This window comes from Lepisma saccharinum, chromosome 11 (genome assembly GCF_977018435.1).
Source record: "Lepisma saccharinum chromosome 11, izLepSacc3.1, whole genome shotgun sequence".
NCBI lineage: Eukaryota > Metazoa > Arthropoda > Insecta > Zygentoma > Lepismatidae > Lepisma > Lepisma saccharinum.
In genome coordinates this window covers 10,408,314-10,431,839 of record NC_139239.1, presented here as the reverse complement: position 1 = coordinate 10,431,839, position 23,526 = coordinate 10,408,314, and the positions used below count along the sequence as shown (strand labels likewise).

The 23,526-nt window shown below is 38.6% G+C and overlaps 4 protein-coding genes across 4 annotated transcripts in view; 3 read left to right on the top strand and 1 right to left on the bottom strand.

The window, feature by feature from the left end:
• Positions 1–5,273: 5,273 nt before the first annotated feature.
• On the bottom strand, positions 5,274–10,478 carry LOC145995373 (uncharacterized). Its single transcript, XM_083131977.1, has one exon. The coding sequence runs from the start codon at positions 10,476–10,478 to the stop codon at positions 5,274–5,276; it is 5,205 nt and encodes a 1,734-aa protein (XP_082988103.1).
• A 1,965-nt stretch (positions 10,479–12,443) lies between these two features.
• Positions 12,444–16,934, top strand: LOC145995372 (uncharacterized). The gene has a single exon (XM_083131976.1). The coding sequence runs from the start codon at positions 12,444–12,446 to the stop codon at positions 16,932–16,934; it is 4,491 nt and encodes a 1,496-aa protein (XP_082988102.1).
• Positions 16,935–17,092: 158 nt separating this feature from the next.
• Positions 17,093–17,647, top strand: LOC145995370 (uncharacterized). Its single transcript, XM_083131975.1, has one exon. The coding sequence runs from the start codon at positions 17,093–17,095 to the stop codon at positions 17,645–17,647; it is 555 nt and encodes a 184-aa protein (XP_082988101.1).
• Positions 17,648–19,256: 1,609 nt separating this feature from the next.
• Grip75 (gamma-tubulin complex component 4) overlaps positions 19,257–23,526 on the top strand; it is a 66,826-nt gene continuing 62,556 nt past the window's right edge. Inside the window, exon 1 of the mRNA XM_083130686.1 lies at positions 19,257–19,348. The gene's annotated coding sequence lies outside the window, so the exon portion shown is untranslated. The remainder of the gene's footprint in view (positions 19,349–23,526) is intronic.

Sequence of the window (23,526 nt, the reverse complement as noted above, 5' to 3'; positions counted from 1 at the left end):
TATTTTCTATGGCATTTTGGGCATATTTTTGTGAGAATTCTGCTTTTATCTGGATTACAATTCTTTTGGTGCTTAACCCAATTGGGGCTGGATATATTCTCATTGCATTGATTACAATATATTTGATTCGGCATTTTTGTTGTTGTTTATTATATAAAATTTCCTGGGCTTCAATTCAAAATTTTATGCTTAATAAAAAATATCAGTTGGGTTCAGCAGTGTGTTTTGTATATTTAGTGTGTGTGTGTGTGTGTGTGTATGTGTGTGAATATTTTTGGCTTTGGTATTTATATAAAATTTCTTGGGGTTCAAATCAAAACTCTATACTTAATAAAAAATATCAGTTGGGTTCAACAATGTGCTTGTGTGTGTGTGTGTGTGTGTGTGTGTGTGTGTGTGTGGGTGTGTGTAGGTGTGTGTGTGTGTGTGTGTGTGTGGCATTTTGCATTAGTTTTAAGTGTAGCCAAAAAAATATCAAGAGGGGCATATTTTTGACAAGTTTATGGACAACAAACTGAGAGATGTAGCTTTTACACACATGGGCAAATCTGTCTGATGGGAGTTCTTCATTTCTACACTAGAATTCAAGATTCTTGGGATTTTGACAGAATAACACACTATAAACAATAAAATCATATAAGTACTTGACATAATTTTAAGTGTGGGCAAATCGGGGCATATGAACTCTTCTTTTCTACACTAAGATTTAAAATTCTTGGGGATTAAGAGCATATCACACTTGAAGAAATGGGGAATAAGAGGATCTTGGCATAATTTTAAGTGTGGGCAAATCGGGCTGTTTAATCAAATGACCTCTTCTTTTCTACACCTATAAGTGGTGCTCATCCTATCACAAATCACACTACTTGTGTGGGTGTGTGTGTGTGGGTGTGTGTGTGTGGGGGGGGGGTGTTAATACGTTTGCTCTAGTTTTAAGTGTAGCCAAAAACAATATCAAGAGGGGCTTATTTTTAACAAGCTTATGGACAACAATCTCACAGATGCAGCTTTTGTAAGCGTAGCCAAATCAATCTGAGGGGGGTCATACTTTCCCGGGAAATTCCCGAGGGCATTTTTACAAAAATCTTGGATTAGACAGGGTTCCACACTTGAGCAAAAAGCTCATATGGGCATGTTGAGCTTGTTTTAAGTGTAGCCAAATCTGCCTGAGGGGGGTTCATACTTTATCGAGCCAGTAGTATATACTTTTATACTACTGTACTAACTAATCTCTTTACACTGTTTGTGCTTGAAACTAATCAGTTACATAATGGCGGTAAGAGAAATATACAAGTAGAAAACATAGGCGTAGCTAGAACTTTATTTGGGTGTGCACAAAGAAAAAAAATGAGGTCTTGTACCTTTATAATACCATATTTTGCAACACAATCACTTGTGGCTCTTTAACTGCACTGATCTTTGTAGAGGAATATAAATTCACTAAATGATAGTGTTGAAAATGTCTGAATATATATAGTAGAAAAATATCAAATTGCATAGAAATTACACACACACAAAATGTTCATAAATGTTACAAACAAATACATCAAAATACACGTCATCTATAACAAGAGACGTCTGTCAAAAGGTACAATGTTCTTAAACTCATCAATAACTTCATTTACATCAACAGACGAGGCTTTTTTCTGTTCCACAAATAGCAAAAGCAGGGCTTCCAATCTACCCTGCATCTGAGTTGCTCTTAATTTAGTTTTAACTTGGGTAAGATTGGAGAAAGTTCTCTCACACTTGGAGCTTGTGACAGGTATAGAAGAAAAGCGATGCAGTACAGAGTGGAATGCAGTAAATATCTTCTTTCTCCAATGACATCAAAAAAATCGAAAAACTATAGACATTTGTTTCATCAGCGATAATGCACACGTTTGTACATACCAAGTAATGACATTTTCAACTTCTTACAAACTGCCGTTTATTTTCTCTCTTATTGAAATATCTGTCTTTAATTCTCTTTGATAAAGCACACCCCGTAGCTACGCCTATGGTAGAAAGGTATTTTAGCAATATGCGACGACTAGCAATTAGCTACGTGAACTCGAGAGCGCTCTGTCATATGTCTTCAGCTAATCGTATTGCTACCGGAAGATATATAAAATCATTGAGTAATGAATCTTTTATCCAACAAATACATTTATTTGCAACTAGATGGCAGCATACCTACCGCTTTCATGTTCTCCAAGTACATCTATTTGCAACTAGATAACAGTGTGTAGCAAGTATCTTCGGGAAACCTAACTTGCGTGACATGCAAAGAGAGATCGATGATACCTCGGAGCGTGGTAGTGGCGTGAGATGCAAAGAGAGATCGATGATAGCTCGGAGCGTGGTAGTGGCATGACATGCAAAGATTATTATCTGTACTTGCATACCATGAAAGACAACCAGTATATTATCGCCACTTTCTGGTAACAGTATGTTAACAGTTAAAAATGTATATTGTTATGTTAATAGTTTGTTAATAGACTTAAAATAAAATATTAAAAAAAAAATATTTTTAGGTACCAAGAATGTTTTTCAAATTATTAAAATACTTATATCTCGAGAACCAAGCAACGTAGAAAGTTGCGGTTTTTTGCATTCATTTTGTTTTGATGTTCTCTTTAATTTGAAACCAAACTCGATAGTAAAATAACCAAAAGAAATAATGCCCATGAATGTGTTTGGTTTTAAGAAGCACATTCCAATAGAAAGAACTCCAGTAAATATGGATATCATTAGAGATATTCATCGTAAACTAATAGGTTTGGTCATTAGCCATCTAAATAGTATCTGGTATCAAGTGGATGAGGATACGGGTAAACAATTACATGTATTTAATATAACCAAACATCTTATAAAATTCCTGTCACAGGGAAAACTCAAAAACTCTCTATCCAATGCAGCAGTTGTACACATAGGTCGAAATTTGTACAGGATTAAATACAATAATATGATTCCCAACGCAACATACGAGGTAGAAGAAGGCGACTTCCTGTATGCTGAAATAATTGGGAAGTATGATAAGTTAATTCCTCTCTTTATCGAAATAAGAATAATTTATCCCCTCATGAATATATAAAAATACCAAAACCAAAAAAGAAAACAAATGAAAAATGAAAAATAAATAAATAAAAACAATGGATATATTTGGAAATAGAAGGCGACAACAGATACCAGATAATTCCAGCGACATCGCCAGATTAGACGAGCGTCTTAAGAAACTTAAATCAGATTTATTAATTTTACAAAATTCACTAAATTTAAATATTCAATCTGAGATTACAAACCTCCAAACTGAATTAATTAATCCCATAATAAAAATTGATGGCGAACTTAAATCCCTATTCCAAAAATATGCTAACTTAGCCTCAATAGAAAATGTCCAAAACTTAGAAGAAAGCATAGCCAAGTTGAAAAATGAACTTAATAAATTTCGACAACTTCAAACAACCACTTCAGAGCAATTAAAACAAGAATTAAACAATCAAGCAAATAGGGTTATAGGGCGGATTAAATTTCTAATTATTTCAATACCTACTATAATTGGTATTCGTACCGAACTGCTTTCTATTATTCAAAATATCAAGACCCAGGAGCAGTACGAACAGCTTAATGCTAGTATCTCGAATTACGAGAGCAATTTCTATCTTTCGAAATTTCTACACTAGGAAATATTAAAACTGAACTGCAAACAGATCAGTTACACAGGATCATAACAGAATTTCAAGCCAAACTGCAAATGTTGGAAGATTTTATCAATAATTTACCTTCACCTTCCGAATTAAATGCCATCGCATGCAGTGTTGCCAGTATCAAATTACAGTTGGAGACTTATGAAGAGTTTGGGAAGATACAGGGTACCATATATCATATATTGAAGACACTTTGACAACCATGAGATATGAATTGACAAATGTACAGGAAACTCTGGAATTAAAGTTGCCAAGCATAATCGAATCTTTAAACATAATGCAAGAACAAATTACCAAGCTGGAAAACCTTAATACCGAATCTGAACTGTCCCATTTTCATCATCTGATAGAAGACATACAGAACACATTGCAAATATTACAACAATCTACGCCTACACAAGATGACATACAACAACTTAAAGATGTTTTGAGCAATGTTACAGATGCTACAGAGTTAGATTCTGTCAAACAACCTTTGACCACACTTCAAAATACTGTAGCTAATTTACCCACTTCCCAAAAGTTAAGATCTGTAAAAAGAGCAGTAAATCGAATACTCAAGTCAGAGGACATCAAGAACATTTAAGCGGAAATTGCTGTAATTCAAGACACCATCACTACTTTGCCTACCAACCAGATAGTCAACGAACTTCATGCATTGTTTGAAGAAATCAGAAGTCATGTTCACGATCTTGCGAGCCAAAGCACCAAATTGAAACTTGTAGAAAATTTACAGGAGATTATTTATAAAATTAACCTACAAATCAGTACCCTCGAAACAAGTCAAGAATCTGCTTTATCAAGTTTTACCTCGCAACTTCATGATCTCAAAGAACAATTTAAACAATTGTATGTCGATGTGAAAATCAAACCCAGCTACGATGAAGTGGTACGCACCATAAACGAATATCAAGAAACAGTATTAAGCAGATTAGACGATCTTGAATTACGTCAATTTTCCACTGTTGAGATAGTTAGACTTGAAAGTGTAGCAAATGTACGAGGGCACTGGACTTATGTTAATGCAGGTAATGTTTACAAAATTGTTTCCCTACACTCAGTCTCATGAATGTTTCCTTGATGGCAATATTAGGTTTTTAAAATTTGGCTATGTAAAGAAGGATAAACATATAGAAGTACCAAATTTCACCATACAGAGAAACGATGGTGTGTACAGAGCACTTCAGATACCTATTGCATATTAGGATAAATCTGTAAAGAAATATAAAATACATGAGGATGAACAATTATCTGGTTTTGTTGCGTTTCTTATTTAAACACTGGACTGATTATATACACTATTTAATGTACACTGACACTGGACTACATTGGAATGGAGTCGACCACCGTGTAGCAATGTCTCTCGTTCATCCTCGTACAGTGCGGGTATTTCCCGATATGTACCACGCCCTGCACAGTCTCCGAAGCAGAGTCTGCACTGTCCTGCCACCTAGTGGCGACAAGTATAATGAATACTTAAGATACACAAATTGTCACACATTGATAACACAAATAATAATACATACACTAATCTATCCCAAACATAGTCCCCCCTCTTGATCGAGTCGATCAACAAAAGTACAACTAATGATCTATTGGAAGAGGCACTAGTTTGTTAACTGGACGTTTATAGGTTGAAGATGAAGTGCGAACAGTTGCAACACGCACTAGTCCATCCGCACCAGGATGCACTTGTTCAACTATAGCAAGTTTCCATGTAAGTGGAGGTAGGTGATCTTCCTTCACTAAAACCACTGTTCCTGGTTCCAAATTCTTATTTTGGGTGTTCCACTTGGTCCTCTGCTGCAGGGAATGCAAGTAGTCCTTTGACCAACGGTCCCATAGTTGTTGGTACATCTGCTGCAATCTCTGCCATCTGGATAAACTGGATTCTTTGATGTTAGTTAGACTAGGCTGAGGAAAACTAGTTAGGGGTGCACCAATAAGGAAATGGCCAGGGGTTATAAAACTGGGATCTGTAGGGTCATGTGACAATACTGTGAGGGGCCTGGAGGTAAGACAGGCTTCGATTTGAACTAAGAGTGTTTCAAGTTCTTCGAAAGTGAGAGCAGAGTTCCCTACGATTCTCCTCAGGTGATGCTTCATGGACTTCACTCCTGCTTCACAAAGTCCAGCCATATTTGGGCTATTGGGTGGTAGAAAATGCCATTTGAATCCTTCCTGAGCTGCATGGTCTTCTAAAGACTTGCTGAAGTCTGATGTTTGGAATAAATTCTTCAAGTCTTGTAATTCACGATTGGCACCGACGAAATTTCTTCCATTATCGCTGTACAAGTTCAAACATTTTCCTCTGCGTGCCGTAAATCTTCGCAAAGCAGCAATGAATGACTTGGTGCTGAGATCTCCGACCAATTCTAGGTGTATAACCTTGGTGGCAAAGCATACAAATACTGCTACATATGCTTTCAACCTTGATTTGCTTCTGGTGATTGACGGCTTGATGATAACTGGTCCAGCGTAATCAACTCCAGTGTTTAGAAATGGTCTAGTGGACTGTATTCTGGATGGTGGTAATTGTCCCATGAGTTGGTTGGAAATAGATGCTCTTAATTTGAAACAAATAAGGCACTTGTGGAGAATAGCTCTGACTACTTGTCTCGCTCTTGGTATCCAGTACTCCTGTCGTAATGAAGATATAAGGAGTTGCGGTCCTGCATGTAATAGCCTGTGGTGTTCTGAAAGAATGATCAATTCAGTTAAATGATGTTTCGGTGGCAATATGATTTGATGTTTGCTATCATATGGTAGCTGCGAGTGTCTAAGTCTTCCTCCAACTCTGAGTACTTGCTTGTCATCGAAGAAAGGATGCAAGTCTAAAAGTTGACTATCCTTTGACACCTGACTGTTAGAAGATAATTCTCGTATTTCCTTGCCATAAACTTCGTGTTGCACGCTTCTAATGCAAGTATGCAATGCTGATCTTAAGTCACTTGCTGACAATGATCCTATGTGTTTCTCTTGTTTGTTCCTCGCATTGTGTAGAAATCTCAAACAATATGCAATTACTCTTTGAAGTTTCAATAACGACGAAAATCTGCTGATAAATTCTATTGTTGGTGCATTTGTGACTAGACTTACTGTAGTTGTTCTTTGTTCTTCAAGTTCGTCGAGTTCGAAGTCATCATCCCTTGACGATGTTGGACTCGAAGGCCATGCTGTTGCTGGAAGTGATAGCCAATTAGGGCCATGAAACCACATTTGAGAGGTGTGTAGTGAGTCTACATTTGTCCCTCTGCTGATTAAATCTGCGGGGTTCTGTGCTGACACTACATGTTTCCAGTACTGAGGCTTAGTACATTCTTGAATTTGTGAAACTCTATTCGCTACAAAGGTTTTCCATCGTCTTGCAGGTGATGCAAACCACGCCAGTACGATCTTCGAATCGGTCCATAGATTGACTCTACTGACTTCCAATTGTAGTAGTTGTAACACCTTGTGTGTTAGTTTCGCCAGCAACAAAGCAGCGCACAATTCAAGACGAGGAAGAGTGATCCTTCTTGTAGGTGCCACACGCGAACGTGAACAAAGTAAATGTACAGTGGTTTCACCATTTTCATTTGTTGATCTAAGATACAAACAACAGCCATATGCAACTTGCGATGCATCTGAAAATCCGTGGAGTTGAATGTCAACCACTTTTCCTTGAACTAGCACAAATCTGTTAACTTGTATCTCATTAATGTTTGGTAACTGTTGAAACAAACGTTTCCACTCCATGTTGAGTTGATCTGGTAACTTATCGTCCCATTCCATGTTATGGAACCATAATTGTTGTAGAAATATCTTGTAAGAAATTACTATTGGACTCACTAGTCCCAAAGGATCAAAGATTGATGCGACAATAGAAGCTACTTGTCGTTTAGTGATGTTGTCTTCAAAACATGACACTATCTCCTTGTTATTTGCTTGCAATTTATCTGTGACTGGATCCCACGTGAGGCCTAAAGCCGTAACGCTTGCTCCCTTGTCGAACTGAAATGGTAGTTGCATTTCTCTATGAGTAGCTGGTACTGCTTCAAGAAGTTCTGGATGATTAGAACACCATTTCTTCAAAGTGAATCCTGCTGAATTCAGTAAATCGATTAGTTCTCCTTGCAATTGTCTAGCTTCTTCAATACTGTTAGCTCCAGTGAGGAGGTCATCAACGTAAACATCTCGTTGTAAAATTTTGGATGCATTCGGAAACTTGGTTGCTTCCTCTTCAGCTAACTGCTGCAATGTTTTGGTCGCCAAAAACGGTGATGATGCCAAACCAAATGTGACTCTTGTGAGCTCGAACGTTTGTACTGGCATATCTGTAGATTTTCTCCAAAGTATGCGTTGAAACTTAGTGTCATCTGGATGAATCAGGATTTGTCTGAACATCTTCTCGGTGTCTGCCGTAAATACAACCTTGTGCGTTCTGAAGCGAAGAGCTATAGACTGAAGATCGTCATGTGTAGTTGGACCGACCATCAGTATATCGTTTAATGAGACTCCATTTGTTGTTTTTGCTGATGCATCAAAAACAATTCTGGTCTTCGTGCTGCTGCTGCTAGGTTTGAATACTGGGTGATGTGGTAAATAGTATGACAAGTCATCATCTTCATTTAGATCTGGTTGTACTGGCTTCATGTGTCCCAACATTTCATACTCCTCGATTATTCTGCCGTACTCCTCTTTCAACTCTGGTTGTTGTTGAAACCTCTTCTCTAACTGATGTAATCTGAATAATGCCTGGTTGTATGAATGTCCTAGCTCTGTATGATCTGATCGAAATGGGAGACGAACAATGAAACGCCCTGTTTCATCTCTGGTGGTGTGTTGATTGAAGTGGTTTTCACAAGCTACTTCTTCAGCTGTTTTTGGTTTCGAGAACATTTCCTCCAACTCGAAAAAACGCCGTAATTGAGAATCCAAATTATCCTCCATGCGTACAAAACATGCTACTGTGGGTGTACTAGGTTGTACAGGCTGTTCCATCCGACCAGCTAAAATCCAACCTAATTCAGTATTTTGAAGAACTGGATAGTTTTCATCTCTCGTTTGTCTTTCAGGAAGAAGTAAGTGCAAGTAAAGTTCCGATCCAATTAGTAGATCTATCCCTTCTGGTTTGTAGAAATCTGGATCTGCTAACTGAATGTCTGTTGGTAGGTTCCAATGTTCATGATGAATAACTTGAGAAGGTACGTTCCCTGTGATGCGTGGGAGTATCAGACAAGTAAGTGAAGTCTGGAAGTCTGACACCTTTGAGCGCAGCTGAATGTCTACACTGTGCTTGGCTTCCGATGAAATATTATTGATTCCTCTGATTGGAATATGATTTTTCTGCTTTCGCAACTGTAGTCTCTGAACAAGATCTTCCTTGATGAAATTTGACTGAGACCCACTGTCCAGGAGAGCTCTACATGTATGTGGCTGTCCCCTAGAATCGATGAGTTCTACTAAAGCTGTTGATAGCAGAACGTGTGATCTTGGTTTACTCTTAAATGTGCAGTATGAAGAGTGTACTGAAGTTGTCCTTGCAGCTTCATTCCTCGTGTCTGGTGAGTCATTCCTTGGTTGGTCTTGCCTTAGAGGACCTCCTCGTTTACCGCCTTCGTCTGGATGCAACAGTGAATTGTGTTTCAATCCACAGTGTCTACAATTCCCTGAAGTACAGTTCCTAAAATTATGATTCGATCTGAGACAATTATAACAAAGTTTGTTGTTGCGCACACACTCTTGTTTCTGCTTCAGACTGGCGCCTGCAAAAGACTTGCATGAATATAAGGAATGTGCTAATTTACAGAAATAGCATTGTGTATTTGTAGTTGTCAGGTAAGAATTTGACTGACGGATGTGTTTCTGTTTAGGGCTAACCTTGTGTTCATTGACATTTTTGTTTACGTGAACAGACTTCATTGATTCCAAAGCTTGACATTTTTGTTCTAGAAAGGTGAACAGTTCCTTCAGTGTAGGGAACGACTGATCGGTATGGCTTAATTCCCATTCCCTTCTTGTGTGAGAATCAAGTTGAGCCAAAAAATGATGTATCAAAATAACATCTTCTAACGGTGTTTGTAATTCAAGGGCTCGAAGAGCATTTAAGTTACTGGTGACGTCATTGATGAACTGACGTAATTCTGTGGCATTTTCCTTGTTAATTGCGTTCACATGCAAGATGTTATTGACATGACTTGCTGCTATCAGTCGTTTATTTTCATACCTATCTTTCAACAATTGCCATGCAATATCGTAATTTGAATCAGTCAGGGGCAAAGTATCGATAAGTGTTCTTGCTTCAGATTCCAATGATGAACGCAAGTAGTGGAATTTCTGTATTTTAGGAATATTGTCATTTGTGTGAACCATAGCCTGAAATGCATCTGAATATGCTAACCAATCCTGATAATTACCGTGAAACGTGGGTAAAGATACCGTGGGTAATTTGATGTGCTTGGTGCCTAATGATGAAGCATTGTTTACAACATCCGATCCATCTGTAGGTGCAGCTTGTGCTTGTTTATGTTTCTCTATAATGGATTCCATTTTACCCCGTACCTTGTAGTAAACTTCTTCAAAATCCTCCCTGTGAGGTTCGTGATTCTCGATTATATCTTCTACTTCTAAACGTGTTTGAACTTCATCATATTTTTCCCACAAAGGTGTTAAATTCTGTAAACGGACCCTTACTTCTTGAACTTCCCCCGTATCTTCAAAGGAATTAACAAATGCTTGTGTTCGTGTTAACTGGCCCCTAAATCCAGCTCTCTTGCGTATCAACACTCTTTTCTCTTCTTCATCCATCGCGAAGGAAAGAGGGCAAGATGTGTAGGTAATAGTACGTGAGGAAAGAGTAAACAAAATATGGTGCGAGCCTAGCTAACTACTGACCTTGACCTGAAGCTTCCCTGGGTGTTGGCGATGACGTCACTTCAGCCGACAGCAGGATACTGTAGTGGATGCTTGAAACTGTCCAAATTTATGATACTCAGTCCCGTGATGAGTTATCGTAGCAGATAACTTATTGTCCACTGAATACAACCGTGTATAATTCGGTCTTGTAACAAAACACTCGACGTACGCACGATATAACAATACGGAATGTCTGTTCAAACCACACGCGTAACGGTTGTGATTGAAAATTACACGTAATACGTAATAAGTACTGTGACACAGAAAGTTCTACGATTGAGCACATAACATGCAACCATATATTGACGTAAGTACGAATGTCAGTACACTTCTGTAACTGGAACACTGCACACGAAGTCACTTCGACACCGCGCGAAAACACTCGTTCTTTCATGGCGGGCGAGTTGAGACGTTTGTTCTGATGCGTAACACGTCATATCTCACAGAGATTGTTCACTTGGTAAACTAATCCGGCCCGGAGGACCATAAAATGTTGCGTTTCTTATTTAAACACTGGACTGATTATATACACTATTTAATGTACACTGACACTGGACTACATTGGAATGGAGTCGACCACCGTGTAGCAATGTCTCTCGTTCATCCTCGTACAGTGCGGGTATTTCCCGATATGTACCACGCCCTGCACAGTCTCCGAAGCAGAGTCTGCACTGTCCTGCCACCTAGTGGCGACAAGTATAATGAATACTTAAGATACACAAATTGTCACACATTGATAACACAAATAATAATACATACACTAATCTATCCCAAACAATATAGAAGTACCAAATTTCACCATACAGAGAAACGATGGTGTGTACAGAGCACTTCAGATACCTATTGCATATTAGGATAAATCTGTAAAGAAATATAAAATACATGAGGATGAACAATTATCTGGTTTTCATGTGGAAGCTGGTGACCAATTATTATTTGAAGTGAAACAATTATACCCTGAAAATAATCCATTTTATGTCTGTTTGGGATAGATTAGTGTATGTATTATTATTTGTGTTATCAATGTGTGAAAATTTGTATATCTTAAGTATTCATTATACTTGTCGCCACTAGGTGGCAGGACAGTGCAGACTCTGCTTCGGAGACTGTGCAGGGCGTGGTACATATCGGGAAATACCCGCACTGTGCGAGAACAACGAGAGACATTGCTACACGGTGGTCGACTCCATTCCAATGTAGTCCAGTGTCAGTGTACATTAAATAGTGTATATAATCAGTCCAGTGTTTAAATAAGAAACGCAACATTTTATGGTCATCTCCGGGCAGGATTAGTTTACCAATCTCTGTGAGATATGACGTGTTACGCATCAGAACAAATGTCTCAACTCGCCCGCCATGGAAAGAACGAGTGTTTTCGCGCGGTATCGAAGTGACTTTGTATGCAGTGTTCCAGTTACAGATGTGTACTGACATTCGTACTTACATCAATATACGGTTGCATGTTTTGTGCTCAATCGTAGAACTTTCTGTGTCACAGTACTTGTTTCGTATTACGTGTAATTTTCAATCACAACGGTTACGCGTGTGGTTTGAACAGACATTCCGTATCGTTATCGTGTGTACGTCGAATGTTTTGTTATAAGACCGAGTTATACACGGTTGTATTCAGTGGACAATCAGTTATCTGCTACGATAACTCATCACGGGACTGAGGATCATAAATTTGGACAGTTTCGAGCATCCACTACAGTATCCTGCTGTCGGCTGAAGTGACGTCATCGCCAACACCCAGAGAAGCTTCAGATCAAGGTCAGTAGTTAGCTAGGCTCGCACCATATTTTGTTTACTCTTTCCTCACGTACTATTTCCTACACATCTTGCCCTCTTTCCTTCGCGATGGATGAAGAAGAGAAAAGAGTGTTGATACGTAAGAGAGCTGGATTTAGGGGCCAGTTAACACGAACACAAGCATTTGTCAATGCCTTTGAAGATACGGGGGAAGTTCAAGAAGTAAGGGTCCGTTTACAGAATTTAACACCTTTGTGGGAAAAATATGATGATGTTCAAACACGTTTAGAAGTAGAAGATATAATCGAGAATCACGAACCTCACAGGGAGGATTTTGAAGAAGTTTACTACAAGGTACGGGGTAAAATGGAATCCATTATAGAGAAACATAAACAAGCACAAGCTGCACCTACAGATGGTTCGGATGTTGTAAACAATGCTTCATCATTAGGCACCAAGCACATTAAATTACCCACGGTATCTTTACCCACGTTTCACGGTAATTATCAGGATTGGTTAGCATATTCAGATGCATTTCAGGCTATGGTTCACACAAATGACAATATTCCTAAAATACAGAAATTCCACTACTTGCGTTCATCATTGGAATCTGAAGCAAGAACACTTATAGATACTTTACCCATGACTGATTCAAATTACGATATTGCATGGCAATTGTTGAAGGATAGGTATGAAAATAAACGACTGATAGCAGCAAGTCATGTCAATAACATCTTGCATGTGAACGCAATTAACAAGGAAAATGCCACAGAATTACGTCAGTTCATCAATGACGTCACCAGTAACTTAAATGCTCTTCGAGCTCTTGAATTACAAACACCGTTAGAAGATGTTATTTTGATACATCATTTTTTGGCTCAACTTGATTCTCACACAAGAAGGGAATGGGAATTAAGCCATACCGATCAGTCGTTCCCTACACTGAAGGAACTGTTCACCTTCCTAGAACAAAAATGTCAAGCTTTGGAATCAATGAAGTCTGTTCACGTAAACGAAAATGTCAATGAACACAAGGTTAGCCCTAAACAGAAACACATCCGTCAGTCAAATTCTTACCTGACAACTACAAATACACAATGCTATTTCTGTAAATTAGCACATTCCTTATATTCATGTAAGTCTTTTGCAGGCGCAAGTCTGAAGCAGAAACAAGAGTGTGTGCGCAACAACAAACTTTGTTATAATTGTCTCAGATCAAATCATAATTTTAGGAACTGTACTTCAGGGAATTGTAGGCGCTGTGGATTGAAACACAATTCACTGTTGCATCCAGACGAAGGCGGTAAACGAGGAGGTCCTCTAAGGCAAGACCAACCAAGGAATGACTCACCAGACACGAGGAACGAAGCTGCAAGGACAACTTCAGTACAATCTTCATACTGCACATTTAAGAGTAAACCAAGATCACACGTTCTGCTATCAACAGCTTTAGTAGAAGTCATCGATTCTAGGGGACAGCCACATACATGTAGAGCTCTCCTGGACAGTGGGTCTCAGTCAAATTTCATCAAGGAAGATCTTGTTCAGAGACTACAGTTACGAAAGCAGAAAAATCATATTCCAATCAAAGGAATCAATAATGTTTCATCGGAAGCCAAGCACAGTGTAGACATTCAGCTGCGCTCAAGAGTGTCAGACTTCCAGACTTCACTTACTTGTCTGATACTCCCACGCATCACAGGGAACGTACCTTCTCAAGTTATTCGTCATGAACATTGGAACCTACCAACCGACATTGAGTTAGCAGATCCAGATTTCTACAAACCAGAAGGGATAGATCTACTAATTGGATCGGAACTTTACTTGCACTTACTTCTTCCTGAAAGACAAACAAGAGATGAAAACTATCCAGTTCTTCAAAATACTGAATTAGGTTGGATTTTAGCTGGTCGGATGGAACAGCCTGTACAACCTAGTATACCCACAGTAGCATGTTTTGTACGCATGGAGAATAATTTGGATTCTCAATTACGGCGTTTTTTCGAGTTGGAGGAAATGTACTCGAAACCAAAAACAGCTGAAGAAGTAGCTTGTGAAAACCACTTCAATCAACACACCACCAGAGATGAAACAGGGCGTTTCATTGTTCGTCTCCCATTTCGATCAGATCATACAGAGCTAGGACATTCATACAACCAGGCATTATTCAGATTACATCAGTTAGAGAAGAGGTTTCAACAACAACAAGAGTTGAAAGAGGAGTACGGCAGAATAATCGAGGAGTATGAAATGTTGGGATACATGAAGCCAGTACAACCAGATCCAAATGAAGCTGATGACGTGTCATACTATTTACCACATCATCCAGTATTCAAACCTAGCAGCAGCAGCACGAAAACCAGAATTGTTTTTGATGCATCAGCAAAAACAACAAATGGAGTCTCATTAAACGATATACTGATGGTCGGTCCAACCACACATGACGATCTTCAGTCTATAGCTCTTCGCTTCAGAACGCACAAGGTTGTATTTACGGCAGACGCCGAGAAGATGTTCAGACAAATCCTGATTCATCCAGATGACACTAAGTTTCAACGCATACTTTGGAGAAAATCTACAGATATGCCAGTACAAACGTTCGAGCTCACAAGAGTCACATTTGGTTTGGCATCATCACCATTTTTGGCGACCAAAACATTGCAGCAGTTAGCTGAAGAGGAAGCAACCAAGTTTCCGAATGCATCCAAAGTTTTACAACGAGATGTTTACGTTGATGACCTTCTTACCGGAGCCAACAGTATTGAAGAAGCTAGACAATTGCAAGGAGAACTAATCGATTTACTGAATTCAGCAGGATTCACTTTGAAGAAATGGTGTTCTAATCATCCAGAACTTCTTGAAGCAGTACCAGCTACTCATAGAGAAATGCAACTACCATTTCAGTTTGACAAGGGAGCGAGCGTTACGGCTTTAGGCCTCACGTGGGATCCAGTCACAGATAAATTGCAAGCAAATAACAAGGAGATAGTGTCATGTTATGAAGACAACATCACTAAACGACAAGTAGCTTCTATTGTCGCATCAATCTTTGATCCTTTGGGACTAGTGAGTCCAATAGTAATTTCTTACAAGATATTTCTACAACAATTATGGTTCTATAACATGGAATGGGACGATAAGTTACCAGATAAGCTCAACATGGAGTGGAAACGTTTGTTTCAACAGTTACCAAACATTAATGAGATACAAGTTAACAGATTTGTGCTAGTTCAAGGAAAAGTGGTTGACATTCAACTCCACGGATTTTCAGATGCATCGCAAGTTGCATATGGCTGTTGTTTGTATCTTAGATCAACAAATGAACATGGTGAAACCACCGTACATTTACTTTGTTCACGTTCGCGTGTGGCACCTATAAGAAGGATCACTCTTCCTCGTCTTGAATTGTGCGCTGCTTTGTTGCTGGCGAAACTAACACACAAGGTGTTACAACTACTACAATTGGAAGTCAGTAGAGTCAATCTATGGACCGATTCGAAGATCGTACTGGCGTGGCTTGCATCACCTGCAAGACGATGGAAAACCTTTGTAGCGAATAGAGTTTCACAAATTCAAGAATGTACTAAGCCTCAGTACTGGAAACATGTAGTGTCAGCACAGAACCCCGCAGATTTAATCAGCAGAGGGACAAATGTAGACTCACTACACACCTCTCAAATGTGGTTTCATGGCCCTGATTGGCTATCACTTCCAACAACAGCATGGCCCTCGAGTCCAACATCGTCAAGGGATGATGACTTCGAACTCGACGAACTTGAAGAACAAAGAACAACTACAGTAAGTCTAGTCACAAATGCACCAACAATAGAATTTATCAGCATATTTTCGTCGTTATTGAAACTTCAAAGAGTGATTGCATATTGTTTGAGATTTCTACACAATGCGAGGAACAAACAAGAGAAACACATAGGATCATTGTCAGCAAGTGACTTAAGATCAGCATTGCATACTTGCATTAGAAGCGTGCAACACGAAGTTTATGGCAAGGAAATAAGAGAATTGTCTTCTAACAGTCAGGTGTCAAAGGATAGTCAACTTTTAGACTTGCATCCTTTCTTCGATGACAAGCAAGTACTCAGAGTTGGAGGAAGACTTAGACACTCGCAGCTACCATATGATAGCAAACATCAAATAATATTGCCACCGAAGCATCATTTAACTGAATTGATCATTCTTTCAGAACACCACAGGTTATTACATGCAGGACCGCAACTCCTTATATCTTCATTACGACAGGAGTACTGGATACCAAGAGCCAGACAAGTGGTCAGAGCTATTCTGCACAAGTGCCTCATTTGTTTCAAATTAAGAGCATCTATTTCCAACCAACTCATGGGACAATTACCACCATCCAGAATACAGTCCACTAGACCATTTCTAAACACTGGAGTTGATTACGCTGGACCAATTATCATCAAGCCGTCAATCACTAGAAGCAAATCAAGGCTGAAAGCATATGTAGCAGTATTTGTATGCTTTGCCACCAAGGCTATACACCTAGAATTGGTCGGAGATCTCAGCACCAAGTCATTCATTGCTGCTTTGCGAAGATTTACAGCACGCAGAGGAAATGTTTGAACTTGTACAGTGACAACGGAAGAAATTTCGTCGGTGCCAATCGTGAATTACAAGACTTGAAGAATTTATTCCAATCATCAGACTTCAACAAGTCTTTAGAAGACCATGCAGCTCAGGAAGGATTCAAATGGCATTTTCTACCACCCAATAGCCCAAATATGGCTGGACTTTGTGAAACAGGAGTGAAGTCCATGAAGCATCACCTGAGGAGAATCGTAGGGAACTCTGCTCTCACTTTCGAAGAACTTGAAACACTCTTAGTTCAAATCGAAGCCTGTCTTAACTCCAGGCCCCTCACAGTATTGTCACATGACCCTACAGATCCCAGTTTTATAACCCCTGGCCATTTCCTTATTGGTGCACCCCTAACTAGTTTTCCTGAGCCTAGTCTAACTAACATCAAAGAATCCAGTTTATCCAGATGGAAGAAATTGCAGCAGATGTACCAACAACTATGGGACCGTTGGTCAAAGGACTACTTGCATTCCCTGCAGCAGAGGGCCAAGTGGAACACCCAAAAGAAGAATTTGGAACCAGGAACAGTGGTTTTAGTGAAGGAAGATCACCTACCTCCACTTACATGGAAACTTGCTATAGTTGAACAAGTGCATCCTGGTGCGGATGGACTAGTGCGTGTTGCAACTGTTCGCACTTCGTCTTCAACTTATAAACGTCCAGTTAACAAACTAGTGCCTCTTCCAATAGATCATTAGTTGTACTTTTGTTGATCGACTCGATCAAGAGGGGGGACTATGTTTGGGATAGATTAGTGTATGTATTATTATTTGTGTTATCAATGTGTGAAAATTTGTATATCTTAAGTATTCATTATACTTGTCGCCACTAGGTGGCAGGACAGTGCAGACTCTGCTTCGGAGACTGTGCAGGGCGTGGTACATATCGGGAAATACCCGCACTGTGCGAGAACAACGAGAGACATTGCTACACGGTGGTCGACTCCATTCCAATGTAGTCCAGTGTCAGTGTACATTAAATAGTGTATATAATCAGTCCAGTGTTTAAATAAGAAACGCAACAATGTCATATTTTTTTATAGAACCCAATGTCAAGACAAGATATAGTTAGTGAATTACACAGACCAGCTCGTCGTAACTACAAACGATTGAGTGAGGTAACGAAAGTGTAGACGATTTGTTTCAAGCTGATCTGATAGAAATGAGGACAGGAACTTTAAAAAATTTACATAAGGTAAATCATGGTTACAAATATATGCTCACTGTCATTGATACATTCAGTAAATATGCGTGGGCTATTCCTCTAAAATCTAAGACAGGTACTTGTGTTACCGAGACTTTTAAATTTATTTTTGAGCTAGGTAGGATACCAAATTATTTGCAAACAGATAGAGGAAAATAATTTTACAATTCCACATTTACCAAGTTAATGCAACAACATAATAAACATTATTCTACATACAGTGATTTGAAAGCCAGTATAGTGGAACGATTCAACAGAACATTAAAAAATCGCATGTGGAGGCAATTTACTCTACAGGGTAACTATAAATGGGTACAAATTTTACCCGAGCTAGTTCATAATTATAATAATTCAGTATACAGAACTATTCACATGAAACCTGCTGAGGTAACCAAGTCTGATGAGTCTAGGTTGATTTCTACAGTTTATTGTCAAAAATATGAATACACTACCAAGAAACCAAAGTACAAAATAGGAGAACAGGTGAGAGTCAGTAAATTTAAACATTTATTTGAGAATGGATTTACCAAAAATAATATCGCTAAATGCTTTCTGAAGAAAAATATTCTAAATTGCCTGTACATTCATTCCCACTAATCATAAATTTGCATTTCTCTGGTCTTAATCAGTTCTTAAGATTTGTAACATACTCTTAACAGACGAATTACGTGGCAGCAGCAAATTTGACGCTTATTCTTACTGCTGACACGTGCGTGGCAGCAGACTCGGCCATAAAATAGATAGCACTACTGGTAAAATTTTATAAAAATGGTTGGCCACATTGTACCAACCGGGCGCATATTTGCTGACACTAACTTGAGCACAAAGTCTCCGCTTCACGTCGAACTACGTCAAGAAAATTACACTCTACATTTCACCGAATGTTCCGCCTGTTTTACTTCCCTGCGAAAATTACTTCTTGTCGTATTCTATTATGATTATTATTCTATTATGTAGTGATTTTTTCTAGACAGGTTTGATTGCATTAAGTTATTGCAATCTATGGATTATAGTCTTTGGTCAGGTGATACCTCGATGGGCGTGGCTAGTGTTCAAACTAGGTGTTAATAAGGAGACTTGACATTGCAAGACTGTTACAACCAACCAATCAATAGAAGATAATGAATGAAGTTCGGATTGCTTAGCGCGCAAACACAATCATTTCCATGAAGTGTAGTTTCTGCTGAAAGAAATAAGTAAGTGATTATATATTATTTCATGAATACGGTGAATAAGGTTGGGTAAAAATTTACTATAGTTCAAACACCTAAAATTTCTTCGTTTCCTCAATTTTTGACATTCATAGTTACCTACATGCGGTAACAGTTCCGTATATCGGAAACACGTTAAAATAGGATATTTTGTGTTTCGCATGTTTCGTACTTACCAATCGTGTATTGCGGAACATAGTTCAAGGTGCCATTATACTTTTTACACGAAAACAAACACAATTTCTCACATACAGAGTGATTTTTTTGATTCCTTTGTTCGCTTCCTTAACACACAATATCCCGGCCACATCGTGACTCAAGTTGTGGTTATGCAGTGTTTCCAACCGTCTTGACCGAAAAATACCTACTATCGTGTTCGTCACCGGTGGAAATTGTACATTATGCACGGGTAGCTGACGGAATGCCTCACGAACCATTCACGGATAGCCCCACGAACCATTATGCATGGTAGCTGACAGATAGCCCCATGAACCATTATGCACGGCAGCTGACGGATAGCCCCACGAACCATTTCCGATAAGGTTAGGTTTCGTTCAGTTGGGCAAGCATAGTTAAAAAAAACAACACTGATTTCTCTTGAAAAATGCATGATTTCCCGGTCAAATAGATTCCACGATGAAAGAAAATACCTTCGACGAATGTTGGAAAGCTTGCAGAGACTCATTTCCGTTAGTAGTTCCTTCTGTAAAAATGAAGAAATATGTTTCCGATATACGGAACTGTTACTCCGAACTGACTTTCCGTACACTTTTGAAAGGTGGTGGAAGTGTTTTTTTCCCCATCGCTTAATTTATTTCACCTGTAAATGATGTATTTTTGAAGATTAATGTCTCTCCAATGCATGGAAGCTGTTGCATGTCCTTCCACTATGTGAATCAAATGTTGCGTGTGTTTGATGATGTAACCCTGGTCAGTGTTTCCAACCACACTGTTGTTTTTCAAGAACATGACAATTTTAACTATATTTGCCTAACCTAACCTTGCCGTGCATGGTTCGTGGGGCTATCCATGCATGATTCGTGGGGTTTTCGAACCTGGATAAAAATACAAAATCAGTAACACGAAAGTAGGTATTTTTCGATGAAGGTTGCAACACTACATAACCACTGATCATGGACAACGCTAGTCAAGATTTCTCCGCCATATTGTGTGTAGTGCAAGCGAAAACGAACAAACAAGATTTACTCGATATGTCAAAAATTGAGATTATTTGCTTGAAAAGAACGAAGTGGCACCTTCAAGAATCCTTAGGAATGCAGAATACGTAAGTACCAATGTGTAAAAGAAGAAAATAAAGGAACTTCAGACGTTTCGGAGATACTAAACTTTTAATTAGTATATTGCTTTTTTCACGAAAATAATTTCAATTTGTGACATGAGGAGTAATTATTGTTGTTCCTTATTTTGCTTCCATAAGAGACAGCTTGACTAGTGTGGTAAATCAGCATTGGGTATGCAGTGTTTCCAACCTTGTCAACCGAAAAATCCCCACAAACCATTCACGAATAGCCCCATTTCATGAATAGCCCCAGAAACCGAAAAATCCCCACAAACCATTCATGGATAGCCCCAATTCATGAATAGCCTCACAAACCATGCATGGCAAGTTTAGGTTAGGTTCGATTACATTAGGCAAACATATTTAAAATTGTCATCTTCTTGCAGTAAAAGGCGTAATTGGAAACACTGACAGGGAGTTACGTCATCAAACATTCGCAACATTTGGTTCACGTAGTGCAAGGAAATGAAAGGAATGACAATTGTGCGTCTGAGAGATATTTCTGTTCAAAAATACATGATTTCCCGGTGAAATATATTCCACGATGAAAGATAATACCTCCACGAACTTCTAAATGCTAATTTATGCAAATGCAAAACTCATTTCCGTAAGTAGTTTCTTGTGTAAAAATGTAGAAATCCGTTGGGACCATATCAAAGTTTTACCCAATTCACTTCAATCCCTGAAGGTGAGAGTGACGTTAGATCTCGAAAGCTCTGAAGCCTATCCGGAAATCACCTGGCTGATTGCCCCAGAAAACCTCTTCAATTACATATTTGTATATCGTGTTTGTGTGCAATGAATATACGGGAGTGTACACATTTATCAAATTGCACTAGTACATACCTTATTCCAGTTTTTTAAAGTGGGCCTGGTGATCATGTGTACCCCTCGAAAATTACGTCGATTTTATCTTAGACTTTGGTGCTTTATGAAACATATAACTTGTTTCAAGATAAGGTATATAGTCCCGAAAATGTAACCCTCATAAAGGAAAATCCCTCATATCCCAGAGTGCTTTCACCTTTTTTTTTTTCCTTTCTTGAAATACTGATGTACGTACATATGAACTAAGAAAGAAACAAAGAAACATGCAAATGCTGCCAGCATTGAAACTAGCATTCCTAACGTAATATATAACATCAAATTATTAATAGCATCAATAATAATATCCTTTATCCAACAAAAAGATTACATCTAAAGGAAATGCCAACTGGACTCATAAATTTCACAACGACCAGAATGATCCAACAACTTAATGGCCATTTCTTAATTCTGCGCTACCAGACATGAACAAAATTAATCGAGAATAATAACAGCACCACCAGTAGAATTCATATGAAAGTAGCATCACTGAGATCATATTAGTACTACATCCTGTCAATACCTGATACTCAACAATAACCCTTTATGGTATAAACTAGAACACTCAATGTAAATACGAGGGGGGTATCAAAAAGTTGCATGTTGAGGTATAATTTGTTTAATAATGGAAAGATTGAAACAATGAACATACATATAGTTTGCCTGTAGTATCCTCTACTCAGAGTTACCTTTACACACAGTTGCCATCACGTTCAATGCATTTGTGCCAGCGTTTTATCCAGCCCTCAAAACCAGTTTGGAAAAATTCCACAGAACACTCCCTGCCCCACTGTTCAGAGCTGTTTTAACCTCCTATAGGTCATTGAATCTCATGCCACGAAGCACAGACTTAATTCAGTCTTTATGGTATCACAAACTCTCAATCATTGCACGGGGGGTGTTCGAGGTTTATAGCCTCATTGGCCCGTTATGGATTTGACAAAATATCATCATAAAGTGACGGTACTAAAAATAAACCATATGATCTGCAAACGTCACATTTACTTTCAAAATTCCAGGTAACGTTATTCATATGGTAGTAAACGTCTTGCATATGCAAACTTTCTGCATATGACTAAAGGTGTACGGGCTTTCTTATTTATTTCTTAGTACCCACTTTAAACTCTAGGTCCAGTCCCGATTAGTCTTATTGTGCATAAAGTGGACTTAAAACACTAACTCAACAACAACAATAAAACTTAAAACATGTTCTTCTGTTCACAATGTGCACAATGTATACCATTTACTTCTGTGCTGTGTACAAATATCAGTAGATAGTTCTTTTTCAGATAGCTTTATTTTCATCCAGGGTGTAGACCAAGGTCCGTCGAATCTTCCCCCTCCCTGGGGAAACTCTTTACGGGGGTGCACATTCCACTTCCTGGAAACACAAATGCTCGCCCTTTGCCCCAACTCCCAATGTCAATTTTTGACGCATTTTACATTTCGCGAAATCTAAAATAATTTGTAATATAATATGATATATATATGGAATTTAGAACAGTGATAATAACTTCTTTTAGTTTTCTATGACTAAAAATTATTATTATATTCGTGATCTTGTTTACATGTTCACGAAGACAAATATTCGTTACTAGTTTTTGGTGGCAATATATCCTTCAGCTTTTGGTTGAGCTCGGCTATTTTCGAGAATCACGCAAGCTGACGAAGCAGAGCTTTTTGTAGAAGTATTGTGGACAGTTTCCACCCAAAATTTCATACTTCGCCATGTGACTCCTTCAGGTGCGTTATTCTCCCGAAGGGCGGCTGCAAGCATTGAGCCTGGTGCTTGGTACAGAGCTGCTGAGGGAGTTTGCGGCCATAATTTTTCGTGAAATCGAATGCGATGGAAACTAAATAAGGCTAAAACATGAAGTACATTAAATGATATTCGAATAACGCAAGCAGTGCATTTCTTGTACTATATCTTCACCTCTGACTACAGGCGAACTATATGTATGTTCATTGTTTCAATTTTTCCATTAATACACAAATTATA

Coding starts and splice junctions, on each gene's coding strand:
- LOC145995370 (XM_083131975.1), top strand. CDS start 17,093: ATGGCTGGACTTTGTGAAACAGGAGTGAAGTCCATGAAGCATCACCTG.
- LOC145995373 (XM_083131977.1), bottom strand. CDS start 10,478: ATGGATGAAGAAGAGAAAAGAGTGTTGATACGCAAGAGAGCTGGATTT.
- LOC145995372 (XM_083131976.1), top strand. CDS start 12,444: ATGGATGAAGAAGAGAAAAGAGTGTTGATACGTAAGAGAGCTGGATTT.